This window comes from Eucalyptus grandis, chromosome 2 (genome assembly GCF_016545825.1).
Source record: "Eucalyptus grandis isolate ANBG69807.140 chromosome 2, ASM1654582v1, whole genome shotgun sequence".
Classification (NCBI taxonomy): Eukaryota; Viridiplantae; Streptophyta; class Magnoliopsida; order Myrtales; family Myrtaceae; genus Eucalyptus; species Eucalyptus grandis.
Window position 1 is genome coordinate 26220921 of NC_052613.1, and position 16225 is coordinate 26237145.

Consider the following 16225-nt stretch of genomic DNA (forward strand, 5'->3'; position numbering starts at 1 on the left):
CACCATCCAGTATCGTCGATTAGATTTTGATGTTATGTCCTCGAATTCGTCAAAAGAGCAATGTGGTGTTGTTTTCACTGTCTAGCATCATTAATCAAATTTCGACGTTGTGTAATCCATTTGATCTTAGTGTGTTTTCATCAATATATTGAAGGGTGTTTAAATTAAGCCGTTGATTAGATTTCAGCACTTATCATTATTAGTTCCGAGCTTGTACTGAATGATTTCACCATACTCAAGATTATATAATATTTATATCTATTTGCTTTTGACCATTTCTGTTCAATACTATCATAGAACCTAAGTCCCCTTTAATAAAAACCAAAACATAGTACTTGATGAAAAATAGTTCGATGCAGGATCCGAAACTGGGGAAACATAAACTAAGTAGAGTCCGGTTTGATCCCACATAAAACCACCTAAACAAGAAAGAACTCACTCATAAAAATATAAAATAAAAACAACCGACTACAACAGCAGTAATCAATCACTGTAGTCCCCATCGGTAGAGATCCGGTCCATGATCTTGGCCGCCACCGCCGCAGACTCCCTCAACAGCTTGATGCTCCTGTTCAGCTTATCGCACTTCGCCACCGCCACCGACGGTGCTTCCTCCAGCATCCTCTCCATGCTGCCGCTGCCAGTGGGCCCGATCAGCTCGCCCACAATCTCCTCCATCTCGTTGTTCACCAGGTTCTGCCCGCTGAACAGCGGATGCAGCGCCATCAAGTCAACGAACCTCCGCAGCACAATCTTCCAGTACGCGGTAATCCTCATCTTCAGATCGAACGACTCCTGAACCTCCGCAGCACAATCTTGCGATGCCTCAGGTTGCCCACGTGCACCTCCACGATCCCGTAGAGGACAATGTTGCTTGGCTTCGACACGTTGTTGATCGCCTCCATGAATATATTCTGCTGGGACATCAAGTTGTTCCTCTCCAACAAGTACTCGTAGTTGCATGCGTAGTCAGTCAGCTTCTCCATTTCAACAATTTCCATCATCCTATCCATCGCCCTCTCCTTCATCTTGTTGGCATCGAATTCTCTGGGACCCCCATCTCGCGAATGTTGATCAACATCATTTTCCGACAGCGCCATGTAAATGGATTGTGGGTTGGATTCGCTCGTCCCTCACCGTTTCTTCTGACTAATCCGGGATCTGCTCAAAGCTGTAACTCGTGCCACAACATGGATAGAACCATGGCAAAATCCATCAACATTCCCTCTTCGTTGTTTGCATCAAAAGCCTCCATTTCTTTGATTTTTTTTTTTTTGCTCAAGACTATGCTTCTCGCTTCTTTGTTGGAGGCGATTAGAAATTTTGGTTTTTGGTCAGTAGTATTGGGGCGAGGTGTGTAGTAGTGTTCATGGTGGCCGAGTATAAGATTCTAGTGGGGTTGCAGCGGCAGCAGCTATCCTATTTTTTCTTTCTCTTTCTTTTCTTCTTCTTCTTTTTTCTTTGGCCAATCGATGATGGCAATGAAGGCCAAAAGGAAGACAAAATAAATAATAAATAATAAAATAAAAATATTAAAAAATTAAAAGAAATAAAAAAATTATACAAGTTTACCAAACGTGTTTCTGTTATTTTTCTATTCTAAGATTATAAATTTTGTGCAGTTACCAAATGCGTTCTATTGTTCAAAAATTGTTCTCCAGAATAGAAATAGAGTTCCCTAGAACAATTTTTGAAGAGAAACGTTACCAAATGCAACATAAGTTGTTTGAAAAGATTGTATAAAAAGTTGAAAGGAAAGGACAACGACCAAGAAATCTTTTGCCCCTCATGATGGAGTTGTGTTTCATATGTTGGGGAAAAGGTCCAATTATCGTCTCCCCCAATTTCCAAGCCTTCCAAACATAGGTTAGTTCAATGTAAAAAAAATCAACGCAAAATAAACGAGTTAATTTAGTTTGGATCAATAATCTATTTCGATTCACCCATTTAATGGGCTTAACATTCTATATCACACTTACTAAAATTTTGCGCATGTACAGGTAGAAAATAAAAAATAAAAATCATATGATTACGATTCACGAGGATGTGCTATTCTTTTTTCATCTCCGTGATACAAATTATCAAATGTAATACAGTATTAGCATCGGTCTCTCGCCGGCCGATCACCCGACCTTGTCGTCAAAGAAAAAATGATTTCATCTACAATATTATGTAGCTCAATGCTCTGAAGATTGTGTTCAATTTCCTCAAATTTTTTTTATTTGTCGGGGGTATTAAGTTGACAAACCGATTAAAGGCACAGGTTACCAATTAGCAGGGAAGAAAATAATAAAAGAAGAAGATCACATCAAATTGGTTATTACATTCAGCCTTCTTGGACAGGCTCCTCTCCTCTGCTACTGGACTTCAGAGACCGTGCATAAAAGCAAGGAGATTCGACTTCTTTGGCTTTCGTCGGTGCGCCTTTACTTTGCTGCTGGATTAACTCTTTTCTTACTCTTTTTTTTTTTCTGGTACTTTCGGCTCTTGAAAAAAAAATAGATTAAAAAGGTTTTTAACACGAAAGACTTCTAACCCATTATTTGTAGAGTTTAAAAAAAAAGAGAGAAGATATCAAGAGATAATTAGAAGCAATGAGGATTTGGGTTGGTTTCATACTTGTTAGATTTCAAGAACGTGACCTCAATGTGGAAATTAGTCATTTCGAGATCAAGGTTACAATGCATTGTAATTGAATCCATGTCTCCATACATACCAAGCATAAGCCGCCGATCCCTATTTTGATCGCATACTTGCTTAGGAATTACTGAGGTTATTTGAGGTCGTGACACATCATAATTGCATTCTTTTTATTGAATATTGAGAGTGCTAGTATGAACACCTAGAGGGGGTGAATAGGTGTATAAAATAAACCTTGGCAAATATATGCGAAATAAAATAAACTTCAAACAAAGGAGTTAGGGAAGAGAATAAGAACACAAGATTTATAGTGATTCGGCTTAATCCAAGCCTACGTCCACTCTCCCACGCTAACAGCCTTCTTGGCTGGATTCCACTATGCAATCAACAAGAGATTACAACTTCGAGTGCAAACACTTAGTAGTAGATCACACTATCTCACTAAGTCACTCTCTTGGTATTTCTCTCACGATCACAAACGTTTAAGCTCTCAAGAGACAAGTATATGAACAAAGATCGCTCGGACTTTGGAATTATAAATTCTACGCTCCGTCTCTTACTTGCTCATCGGTTCATGATCTCCTTAAATACTCCTCCACTTCCAAACTACCTGTTGGACAATATCCCGGAGAATCATCTTCCAATATACCCATTGGACAGCTCTGTATCTAGAAGATTTGGTAGCCGTTGAGTGACAAAGGTAAAATCCCAAAATGATTCCGATCGCCCATACAAACGAAATCTTAGTTTCCATAAGTAAAGCTTCTTCGTATAGAAAGTTCTTATCTTCAAGATCCAATCGTCCATCAAATAGATTGAATCAATCAAATCAATCTTGATGTGGAATCCAAACCAGATCACTAGCTGTTATATGATTGGGCTTGAGTTACGATTCATCGAATCTGGATGTAAAGTCTGAGAGCAATATACTTTACAATATGAGTCTGTAGACTTTACAATCTGGGTCTGAACATATCTGCTTTTGAACAGATTTAGCTTTAAGGTCTGTACCCAGTTCAACTTCAGCATAGAGTCCGTCTTCGGTTCATCATTTACGTTCGCCCGGAATTTGTCGAATGATCGACTTCGATGTAGAACAGACTTTGACACTAAAGTCCTGGGCAGTCTTCAGACTTTGAGTCTTGAGTTTGGCAGTCTTCAGACTTTGACACAGAAGTCTGGAAATCTTCATAATATACTTTGGACATATGTTACGTTCAGTCTTCTGGTCATCTTCACACTTTGACAATATCATTTACATGTTCTATCATCTGCATGGTCTATTACTTAACCATTAAACATGTTAGTAGCCTTTGATTTATTTTGTCATCTTCAAAACATCATAAGGGATTTCCCTAACAAATATTTCATCAAAATTTTCATCATAACTTTTTGATGATCACGTCTTAAATCTTATGTTGTAGTACCACAATTAGTCGACCCGGTCGTACTTTTTTTTGCTCAATTGATTTGAACTAGTGTTTATGAGAGTTTGGAGAAATTTGAAAACATCCTTTGGTTTTTGCTATTGCAACTAGAGTCATTGTCTCATCAGTCAGTGAAATATGTCTTTAGAACCTTATTTTAGAATTAGTTGCCACAAGTCATAACACATCTAATTTCTGTGCACCATCATTCACTTTGGTAGTGGCACAATAAACTCGATCTCAAGTAACCGATCGACCGATATCCAAATATTGACGGTCAATTCCTATATTGGTCGACCACTTGCATGGTTCTATGATGGTTGCAAAAATTTGAGATACTCTCATGATATTTAAGATCGTAACGCATTATTATTCTATTCATCTTGTCATAAGTCAATGAAAATTCTCCTAGCAATTTTTCAATGCATGAGCAATAAGTTGTAATACATCTCATTTTGTCATGACATTGTTTATTTTTGTCGCAAAATAATGGATTTTGTCTAGAAATCAGTCTACATGTCTAATATTCACTGGTTCCTACCTTTTATCCACCCAAGTTGGACAAATTAAAAAATACCCTTGTGGTTTTTTAGGTCATAATACGTCATAATTGCAATCATTCATAATGATTTTTCAATAAGCTAGTCATAACAAGTCATAATACATTTAATATTGTTGTACCATAGTTCATTTTACTTGTAGCTCAATATACCTCAATAGACCGACAAACTGATCTCCAAGCATCGGTCACCAATTCCTATTTTGTTCATCTACTTGATTTGTATTATCATGAATCATGACAGTTAGGAAAATTTGAAACACTCTCATGATATTTGAGATCATAACATGCTATTATTGCGTTTGTCTTATCATAATTTTAAACGAATAATTTCGTCCTAATTTTGCAATGTAATAGTCATGATAGGTCATGACACATCTAATTATGCCGTACCATAAATAATTCTTGTTGTTGAGATTTTCTCTAAACAAATCAATTGATCGATCTATCCAAGTATCGTCTCGCTTCCTACCTTTTCCACCCAATTGATATGCAATCATCATGATTCATGAGAATTGGACAAACTTGAAAATATGGTTATAGTTATTTTGGTAGTAACATGTTGTAATTGCAATCATCTTGTCGTGAGTCAATGAAATGTTTCATATTGGCTTTCCAATGAATTGTTTGTAACAAGTCATAATGCATCTAATTTTGTTGTATGACGATTTGATTCAATTTTAAAAGAATAAATTCAATCTGAAGAGTATGATGAACGGATGTCCAAGTATCAATTGTCAATTTCTATTTTGGCAGTCCGCTTGTTTTTAAATTTTACGATTCATGATTGTTAGGGAAATTTGAAATGCTGTCACGGTATTTAAGGTCGTAACATGTCATAATCGTGTTCATCTTCCGTAGGTCAGTATATTTGACAATAGCTCTTCAAAAAACAAGTCCTAATAGGTCATAACATATTATGATCATGCAATTTGATCTTGAATTTAGAAGCTAAATTCATACAAATTATTAAGATAAAGCCGACGAGAGCCTGGGCTAGATGGGGATTTCAGTCTCTCTCTCCTTCTGAAGTCAAGCATTTCCTTCTATTCGATTTTATGTCACTTCGCCTACTATGCTCATTTTTGTTATGTTGTTTGAAGTTGTGTCACTCGAAATGACGAAATACCTTTGAAGCGTGGATTGCTAGTTACTAAAACTAAACATGCTCTACTGTCTCATAAATTTAGTGATCCTTATTCACAAACATTTAACTCTTGAAGTCATCGACTCCATTACTTGACTGTTATATCTCCTCCACTCCTCCAAGGATTACATTGTCTCCGCTTCTTTGATGGTTACTTCTTTGACAATCAGCTCCACTACTTGAAAATCATATTGTTGCCACTTCCTTAACAATTATATCATGTTTATCTCCTTAATCGACTGAGTTAGTGCTCATCGCCGACTCCTTGTTTCAATACAACCATCTTCACTAATATTCCCATCAACTCAATCCAGGTTTTCCCATCGAACAACCTTTTTTTGTCGACTAACGGTTCTCAATACTTAGCAATTTTGTGCCTCTGTTGTCCTTTTAGCTAGCCTATAATGACTAAGTCGTCATTGAATATTTAGGCATTTTTTGGTGTCAACAAAAATATACTGTAAGCTCTTTGCTACATATTCGCTTGTAAGTGGTGTTATCATTAGGATTGGTCTATCCTGCACTGTCATTGAAATTGACCCACCGCCTATCATACAAATGGACATTGTGCCCCATCTGTCGCCTTTGGTGTGGTCAACCCACCACTATCCAACGCAAAAGTATCAAAAAAGTCTAAAATTTATTATATTTATGCCAATTCAGCTCTAAATCTTTCAATTATGCAAATCAAGTCTCAAACCTTTTCACATTCTGCCAATTAAGTCTATCCAGTCAATTTTAATAAAAAAAATTGCCAATGTAAACACTAGTAGTTTCCCGTGGCACAACCGACTAATGTGGACATTTTTAATCATTTTGATTCTTTGATTTTTTTTATAATTATTTTGGTTTTTATTTATTTCTTATTTTTTATTTATTTGTTACTTTTGTTCTTTTTTTAAGTGATACCGAGAGTCGACAAACTATATTGGAATTCTTAATCTCACCCTCATCTCTTCTCTTCGATCATGGATATCTCTTTGGACTACTCATCGATAACATCTCCTGCTCCTTGCAACAAAGATTGACCTAAAATGCTACCTGAAATCTAAATATTATGTGTATGCGGATGATATTTTTGTTTAAAGTTCGGGTTGTTTTTTAATTTTTTTATGCAGTAAGTGATGAAGCGAGGTAATTAAGATTTTGAGTGCCATCAAACAACTATTAAGGAGGTCATTTTCCCTTCCTAGGAAAAACAGCTACTCATTATAAGCTAACTGAAGACCAGTTGTATCCAACACAAAACCACCTAAAAAACAACAACGCACTCATTAAAAATATTAAAATAAAAATAGCCCACTAGAACAAACAGCATTGATTAATTATCGGAGTCACCATTAGTAGCAATCCGGTCCATGATCTTGGCCACCACCTCCGCAGACTCCTCAACAGCTTGATGCTCCTGTTCAGCTTCTCGCGCTTTGCCGCCACCTCCGGCACTTCCTCCAGCATCCTACTGATGCGGCCGCTACCAGTTGGCCCGATCAGCTCGCTTCCAATCTCCTTCTCCATCTCCCTGTTCACCAAGTCGTGCATGCTGAACCGCAGATGCAGCGCCATCCAGTCGACAAACCTCCTCAGTACAATCTTCCAGTACGCGGTCATCCTCATCTTCAGATCTAACGACTCCTGAAACAGCTGCTTGTGATTCTCAATCGGCACACGTCGACCTTCCCGATTCCCTCAAGGACAAACTCGTTATCAAAACTCCGATGGATCACCACAATGTACCCGCGCTGCTGGGTCATCAACTTGTTCTGCTGCAACAGGTACTCAAGGTTGCAAGTGTAGTCAGTGAGCTTCTCCATTTCAAGCATCATCATCATCTTATTAATCGTCTTCCCCTTCATCTAATTGATCAGACTGGACGCTGCTCCTTTCGTCGATGGCTGCAGTTGATGATAATTCCCTGTGTTGCATCAAGACCCGAATCACAACTCCCTTGATGTAGTCCCAAACATGAACCCTGAAACTCAGCTGCTTGCTCATATTCCCCCCACCTTCCGCTGCAAAAGGGTGAGGAAAGCGTTGCGAGGGAGAAAGTCTGGAAGCCCAATCCCTTTGACCTCTTCCAAGACCTTCATTTCCTCCAACAAGAAGTTACTCCTCAGGTCGTCCTCGGTGCAGTTTTGGAGCTCATCGGCGTAGCAGTTGAGCATCTTTACCAGCCTGGTCGTGCAGTGCATGTCCTTGTCATCCGGGTACTCATCGAACTCGTCTCCCAGCAGGACTTTCCTCAGCGACTCCTTCACTGACCCCATGATCTGCACAAAGGCCATTATGGCCTCCTCGACTGAGGACAGGTTCTTGGGCATTGTCTTAAGCTCGGTGGCGACGTTGGCATTCAGATCGTCATTGATCTTCTCGACGATCTCGGGTAAGCACTTTGCCATGATGTTGGCTTGAATCTGCTTCAGCTTTTGTGCCAAGACAGGCACACCAACGGTGGACTTGTCAATCTTGCACAGCTGAGGGTGCACAGTGAACAGTTCGCTCTTCGAGCCTCGCATCTTCGTAGGACTCGTGACCAATCCTGTTCCTCATACACACATAACCAAGCCCTATATCGACATCATCAGCTGTCACCTTCTCGAGCAAGCCCTTCGGAGCTTTATCAGCATCTGTGACGACAGCCAGAGTTCTCCTGCCGGTCTTGTCGACCATCTGCAACACAAAAACAAATTATTGCATAGACTCGTTTGCTAGAGTCATATAAATCATTCGAGTTTTTAATTGATATGGCTGGAGTATACTTACTTGTGACATTCTCATGGACTCACAGGTGGAGAAGTCAACGGTCGTGTGGTCGCTGACACGACGTCAAGGATAATGCTCTCCTCAGGCCTTATGTAGTACATGATCATCTCCGAGATCTGCTCGTAGATGTCCTCGGGCTGGCCGTGCCCAGGCAGTCTCGTAATTCCAGGCAAGTCGACCAAGGTCAATTCCGGGACGCCATCTTCCTTGACGACCAGAGTCAGCGGGCAATTCGATATGCCGTTGCCAGAGCCAGCAATCTCGTGGCGTCGGAGACATGGTCCTCATTGTCGACAATTCACGATCTTGCCGTTGAACTCGAGGTGGAGCTCAGGACTGTTGGCGGGACGCCGGCATTGGAGTCGCATGATGAAGGGGACGTGCATGCAGATGCCCTGCCCGCGTGGCAGGCTGATGCCCGGCGAGGGACTCGAGGACGCTCGACTTGCCAGAGGACTGGTCGCTGACAACGACGATGGGAGAAAATATTAGGTATGCTAACAGTGCCACGTCATCCGTGCTTTGAACCATTCACGCGTCGACACCTGTCCTCGGAGCTCGCCACGTCTGCTCTCTCTTCTCTCCATCTTCTGCGCTTCTTTCTCTCTCCTCTCTCTTTTCAGTCTCCTGTCTCGATACCCTAACAGTGCCACGTCATCGGTGCTCTGAACCATTCAGGCGTCGACACCTGTCCACGGGACCCGCCACGTCTTCTCTCTTCTCTCCGTCTTCTGCGCTTCTGTCTCTCTCCTCTCTCCTCACGAGAAAATAGGGAGCGGGCTCGGCTCGGCTTGGCTCGGCTCGCTGCAAAAGAAAAGACAAGTCACGACTCCCGCCTAAAAGATTTTTCTCTCCTCAGTTGAAATTTCTGCAATTTTCTCTCTCTCTCACTTTCTCTCTCCTCGCAGGAGAACAAACAGAGAACGATCGAGACCTGCGTTCTCTTCTCTCCCCCTCCGCCTCCGCTGGTTGCTTCCATTGCCCCCCACCCTGACGCCGACGCTGCCGACTCTCCTCCTCCTCCCTCTCGCGACGTCCGCTCTGCTCTCTCTCTCTCTCTTCCCCCTCTGCGAAGTCGTGCCTCTCTTCTAGCGAAACGCGACGCCGACGGCCCTCCACCTCCGCCTCCGCCGGTTGCCTCTGTTGCCCTCGACTCCGACGCCGACACCGACGCAGCCTCCGCCTCCCTCTCGCGACCTCTTGTCCAATCTCTCTCTTTCGTCCTCGAAGTCGCGCCTCTCTTCCAGCAAACCCCGACGCCGACTCCCTCCGCTGATTGCCTCCGTCGGCGTCGGAGTCCGTCACCCCTGTCTCCTCCACCTCCGCCTACGCGCCCGACACCAACGCGTCGAACCACGACGGCGAAAATGGAGGAGAGAGAAACGACGAAGCAGAAGATGGAGACGAAGAAGCAGAAGCGGGCGCGCTCGGGGTTCTGGACATGGGTCATCGCGTCGGTCGCGTTCCGGCTCGCCCTCGTCTACCTCCTCAGGAACCTCCGCCTGTCCACCAGCCCCGAGGTCGCCACCCTCTCACCAGCATTCGCTGCCGTAACGCCGCCTCTTTTCGCTCCGTCAATCGATTCCCCATCCCCATCCCCGATCCACCGCCCCCTCCTCTTTAAAATCTTGGAGGTCCATTTTCTTATATGATTTCTGGTTGAAGCAGTCGGTGATGTCTCCCTACGCAGGTTCGGCTCTGTTCGATCTCTGTAGGAAGGAAGCTGCTTGTTTGCCTACTGGTGTGTCGCTGTTTGATGCTTTGATCCCTTCCATAGGTTCCATGTGTCACAGTTCTCCTTTGCTGTTGCTCGTTCTCGGACTTCTCGCTGTCAAAAGGTAACTGCCAGAGTATAATCGCCGATGCATTTTGAAGGCTAGGATGATTGTGAGCTTCGCTGGTTATCTGCTCGTTCTTGGATGTGTAAAACTTTTGATCTGACAGAAAGCAGTAATCTTTCAGGATCCTTTTATCTTCCCTCCATACCACAAAGCAGCAAGGGAGCCTTTTGACTACTATATGTTTGGTCAAAATTACATCCATCCTCTGGTTGATTTCAGGTTCATCGATAATATTGTGCTCACTTCCTTCACAAAGCTTCGCTGAAGAATATTAAAAGGCACTCTAATTATTTATGTTCTATAATTTGCTTGGCTTGTCTTCACATGTCAAAGGTCCATGACGTTCTAGCGATGAACCTACACATTTACTTTTAATTAACTTGCATTTCTAGGAAACTTGCCACTTTGTCATGACGTCTTTTTTCCACCTTTACTCCCCTTTCAGCCCTAATTGCTTTAGGAAAAATTGATTTCCATTCCAGGAAAGTGCAAAAACACTGTCCCTTCTGTCCTCTTTTTTAAATAATAATTCAGAATACTAGGGAGCATAAAATACTAAGAATTATGCTTCTGTTATTAACTCAATATATGAATTGCAAACTCCTAAATTGTTTTCAGAGGGTTTTTATGGACTTATCCCTAAACAGGGAAAGCTCCTGCGCTAGCTTTTCTCATTGGACCTTTGACTAATTAGTTACTTTCCTCTAGATATCTCTTAGCATTTCTGAGTTGTTTTTACTCTCACATATCTCTTAATTTGCTCTTTGCTTCTGATTTTCCTTTCTGCAGAAACTCATATGTTGGAAACATTCCTGTTTTTGATGAAATCCGTGAGAAACTTCAGGAGGTGAATAGTTCTTTTGTTACCCTTCTCCTTTAGATGGACCGATGATGACTCGGTGTCTTACTGAAACCTGTTGCATTCACATTGCCTCTTAAACTGAAATTGTTTTTGTTAGTCTAAAGAATAACTGAAAGCCATAGTATATCCCTCTTGTTCTTTTTTTGTACAGTATATTTTCTGTGATTCAAGTGTTAGCTTGGACTCTTATATATTTCACTTTTGGCCTTTCCTATTGCTCTTCACTGAATGAAATTACCATTCAGTAGATTGCATTCTGCTTGCTTGTAATGTAGAATTATGATCTGAAACTGTTTATAAATGATTCTGGTTTATTGTATGCATGCACATCAAATTTGACCTTTAGCTGCTTCACAAAGTAAATAGAGGCAACAGATCACTATAGAAGAGGATCCAACTGTTATACAATGCTAATTTATATCTTAAATTGCAGGGCCACAACGCTCGTTTTGATATCCAACCACCAAACGGAAGCAGATCCAGCTGTTATTGCTCTGCTTCTTGAAGGAACACATTCACATATTGCAGAGAATGTGGTACAGATTTTATCTTTTATTAGACTTGATTATTACCTCATTCGTGAGTATAGGCCACAAGTGGGCCACTTGCTTGAACATATCTTTTATCTTCTAGTGTAGACTTATGTAGCTGGAGATAGAGTTGTAACAGATCCACTCTGCAAGCCCTTCAGTATGGGAAGGTGCTTAAAATCTCTATCCTTATGAGTAGTTATAAAGTTTAGCATGCTGATGAGTGATTAGGCAAGCTCATAACTCGAATCTTCTATTTTTTTCTAGGAACCTTGTTTGTGTATATTCAAAAAGCATATGTTTGATGTTCCAGAGCTTGTTGAGATGAAAAGGAGATCAAATACACGAAGCTTGAAGGAAATGGCTTTGCTTTTAAGGTACTACGTTCACAGCTTTTCATATGAATGCAATCTCATATATGAAAACAATTGAACGGTGATGTATCTTCAGCTCCTGTGAAAATGCACTGATGGTAAAGATCCTATTTAATGTGAACAGTTGGTCACCTTTTGCCTCCTCTATTTGTCCTTACATTGATTCTTCATGTTCATAAGTAGACCAATGCTCTTACTACAAGTGAGATGATATGCTAGTTATGCCTGAGCATTGCAGGGTGGATCACAACTACTGTGGATTGCGCCAAGTGGTGGCAGAGATGGTCCTGATCCTCTTACAGGAGAATGGTATCCGGTAGGTTTTCACTCTGCTCTCTGGGATTGTGCAGCAGAGTTCCTTTTCTGCTGCTGCTCTTTCTTGAGTATGTCAAATATGCTTTACCGAACTTCCATACAGTACCATAGTTGTAATCACTTGTGTTTACTTCATTCTGCCACTCGAAGATAGAAAAGTTTGGTCTGCTCACTAAAATCCATTTAGTTCTCTGGTCGTTGTCATCTGCCATTTTCAGTGATTCTGATATAAAAGAGTGGGCAGGCACCCTTTGATTCTGCTGTGGTAGACAATATGAGGAGGCTTGTAGAACATTCTTCCGTGCCAGGACATCTCTACCCATTAGCATTATTGTGCTATGATATCATGCCACCTCCACCCCAGGTTTGGGAATCTACATGATGTACGTATCTCTTATTGTAACATCTTTATTCTGTCTCATAAGGTGCAACTTTACAGGTGGAGAAAGAAATTGGTGAAAAAAGAGTGATTACTTTCCACGGTGCTGGGTTATCAGTTGGACCGGAGATTAAATTCAATGAAGTTACTTCCACCTGTTACGACTCTGAGGAGGTTACTCCTTATTACTTTACCCTGATATGCCTTAACTTTTCTAATATATAGTCTCTATCCTTTTATGCTTTTCTATAGCAAGTATTATTGGTGCTTATGTTGACTCGTGAACAGGTCCTTATCACTACTTGTTGCAACTGACCAGTGTGTGTATTTTCTCTTTGGAATATATCTACCTTACTTTTCCAGATTTCTTCTAAATTAAAATAATTGAATTCCTAATTGTATAATGTTTTTGTTCTTGTGAGTTTGGTTTGATTTACAATAGTTGGATGGCAATAAGTATCGGCATTGTTTTAGTGATGTCAGAAAATTTGCATAGAGAAGCCAATGCAGTGGTATTTATACAGATCTTTCCAGGTCTTCCATTTTTAGATTCTTTTCTTGCTCAAGTGAAAATCAATAATCTTTATTGTGAAAAGACTAAGCTGGTGTGACTCTTTACATGCTATTATGGTACTGTCAGAAAATTCAAAAACGTTTTTTTTTTTTTTTTTTTTTGGTCGGTAACCAATGAGAAAACCAATGCTCTCTCTTTCCTTTCTTTAACACTCGTTGCGTCTTCCAAGCATGGTCCCTGACATGTCCTCATTCCCTTTGCAGGCGAAGGAGATATATGCACGGGCTCTTTATGAGTATTACTGCGCAATATAATATTCTCAAATGTGCTATACATGACAAAAAGGACTTGAAGCATCAACTGCAGAGGTTTCCTTGTCGCAACCATGGAATTATGAGAATTAGTGGCATCTTTCCAGAGGTATTTTTCACTTCAATATATTTAAATAGAAAAGGTGCTTCATGAGATGTTTCTGGTATCAGAATCTGTTCTTGGTTGTGTCATGTCAAAACTTCTGTTGGAGAATGACTTTGAAGCCTGTTTTAGAGATATGATCAGAAGGTAATTATGAGCATATCAATTCTTTAAAAAGAAAATGTATCAGCTTGTTAAAACTGAAGGGTTTGGGTTGTTTGGTTGGTTGTGCTTTTAACGACGGCATTTCGTGGATGTGAAAATTTTCCATTTAGCATCATGCACATCGATATACTTCTTCAATAAGATCAAAGGTCCACCTGACAAGCATCAAATTCTGCCTGGTTTGATGAGAAAGGCTAATAGAAGTTTGATGTTATATCAATTTGTCAACAATGTTAATTAGAAGAAATCAGTGGAAGTGCTTTTCTTATTCTGTACCATCTCTTTTTCATGCTGTGCCAATAATCTTCTTTCTTGTTCAGATAAAAGTATCATGATGATGCGTTAATTATCTATCCTGGGTTATTTTAAACACCATCTACCTTGACAGGACAGGCATATGTTTTTTTGGTTTCCAAACTTCTTGTCTTGTTCATTGCCCATTTAAATGATGTGTCAGCGAAGTGGTGTTATTTGCTGTGCTGTTGTTTGGTTTTTCTTTTAGTGCCACTGTTCAGAAAGTTTTGTGTTCCCCTGTAAAATGAACTTTTTCCACTGCCCAAAAAAAGATGTTGCTACATATATTAGATGTTCAATCTTCTGTGTGGATCCACTTGGGGTTTTGCACTGACGAAGTACTGGTCCAAGACAGCATTTGTACTGTTGAGGAGGGGGAAGCCAGGCTTATGCTTCTTGGTATCCGTCTTCTGAAGCTTGATGTTCCGTCTATGAGCCTGATCTGCTACGTGTCTATCTAGGGGGCATGAAAGCTTCACTCGAAACTGCACATCTAAGTTTCTAACTCGGAAAAGATCATGCGATTTGCATGTTAAACATACATTATATACTCTGTAACAATGTCGGTTCCTTGGTGTTGTTTTGCAGGGAAAGGTTCCCTTTGGACGTGTATTCATAATTCATTAAGTAGATATCTTCTGATCCAATTCAAGTACATACTGGAAAATGGAGCTTTCTTTCTGCGGACCTTTTGACGAACTCTCTGAAGTACTCGAACCAGCCTCTCTTTTCTCCTTCCGTCTATAGCTTCTGGGAGCTGACTAGTCAGAAGTCCAGGGCTGCCTCAATGTGGCGCATTGTATGCTGTACAGCAATAGGTGGAGCTAGTCACTGATCGGCCATCTTACAGTCTCACATGTATATGGTCTGCTACATAACAGCCATCAATTAATCGCTCTAGTTATCTTCCGTAGCTTTTTGCCTAATAGTCTTCATCTTAGTCTCTTATTTGAACATGGCATATGACATGATTTGGTGCCGGAAGGTGGTAGATTTTTCCTGACAGGAGGAGCAATGGATAGTTGCCCTCTTATCAGTACACGCCAAAGAGAATACGCTTTCTTATGATATCGATACTCCCCATCCTCATCGCTGGCACTCAACTCATGTCATGATTTTCATTCATTCATTCACTTTACAGCTTGCTGTATTGATTCAATCTGCCAAGTGACTGTTATAGAGATGAGGCATATATTAGCCACTTACGACGGCCCTTTAGCTAGGGAATTGCTGCTATTGGCACTCTAATCTTAACTCGAGGAGATCAGCTTCCTTTTGTCTTTGGACGACTTGGAGTAAGTTCAAATCCACTGCGATGTGCTCTAATCGGGGATTATGGAGACCTAACATCTCAAGTTTAGGCCTACATCCTCTCTGATTCATGCGATTTTCCTGTTTAGTAGTGGGGTTTGCAGGAGGTAACCAAACGTTATGCGATAAAACAAACCAATTAAAGAAAAGTGATTGTGCATCCGTAAGATACATGGCCATCAGATAACTTTTTTTTTTCCTGGTGCACAGGCGCGGAAATTGCCATGAAATCATATGTCAGAGCCTCATTACTATAATCCCATATCAACTAAGTCTATGGATACCAAGTAAGAGTTTCGTGATGCAATATTTAAGCTGCAGAGTGTGCTTAACGCTTATGATCGCATCATCCTCATTCGAATACCTACGCTTAACGCTTATGATCGCGTCATCCTCATTTGAATACCGATGAACGTAATAAGATCACCTAACTTGCCATGGTACGCCATGTCAGCGACACGTGATGCGTCGGATGCATAACTCATTCAAGCATCCGGCAACTTTTGTCCCCAAAAAAGGATTTTGAGGTGCATCACGTGTGGAAAAACGAAGCCAGTCCAATAGCTTCACAAGAAAATATTGGGTACCCTAAAGGGACCACGTTATTAGTGCTCTGAACGAGTCAGATAATGTTTTATGGAGCCGAGGGGCCAAGCTCTCGGTATTTTCAGATAACTCTAGTACTTAATTGTG

General features: G+C 40.9%; 1 protein-coding gene and 2 pseudogenes across 1 annotated transcript; 2 read left to right on the forward strand and 1 right to left on the reverse strand.

The window, feature by feature from the left end:
• Window positions 1–398: 398 nt before the first annotated feature.
• LOC104434787 lies at window positions 399–9064 on the reverse strand (annotated as a pseudogene).
• An 836-nt stretch (window positions 9065–9900) lies between these two features.
• LOC120290586 lies at window positions 9901–11259 on the forward strand. The gene is made up of 5 exons (XM_039306896.1): window positions 9901–10083; window positions 10186–10223; window positions 10311–10371; window positions 10496–10593; window positions 11164–11259. Exons 1-5 carry the CDS (start codon window positions 9901–9903, stop codon window positions 11252–11254), a joined length of 471 nt encoding a protein of 156 aa, XP_039162830.1. The 3' UTR covers window positions 11255–11259.
• A 976-nt stretch (window positions 11260–12235) lies between these two features.
• LOC120286422 lies at window positions 12236–14801 on the forward strand (annotated as a pseudogene).
• The last annotated feature ends 1424 nt before the right edge of the window (window positions 14802–16225 follow it).

What these genes read in the sequence shown, in the direction of transcription:
- LOC120290586 (XM_039306896.1), top strand. Translation starts at nt 9,901, where the DNA reads ATGGAGGAGAGAGAAACGACGAAGCAGAAGATGGAGACGAAGAAGCAG. An exon ending in GGACTTCTCGCTGTCAAAAG is followed by an intron (nt 10,372 to 10,495) that starts GTAACTGCCAGA and finishes GTAATCTTTCAG; the next exon opens with GATCCTTTTATCTTCCCTCC. An exon ending in CATCCTCTGGTTGATTTCAG is followed by an intron (nt 10,594 to 11,163) that starts GTTCATCGATAA and finishes TCCTTTCTGCAG; the next exon opens with AAACTCATATGTTGGAAACA.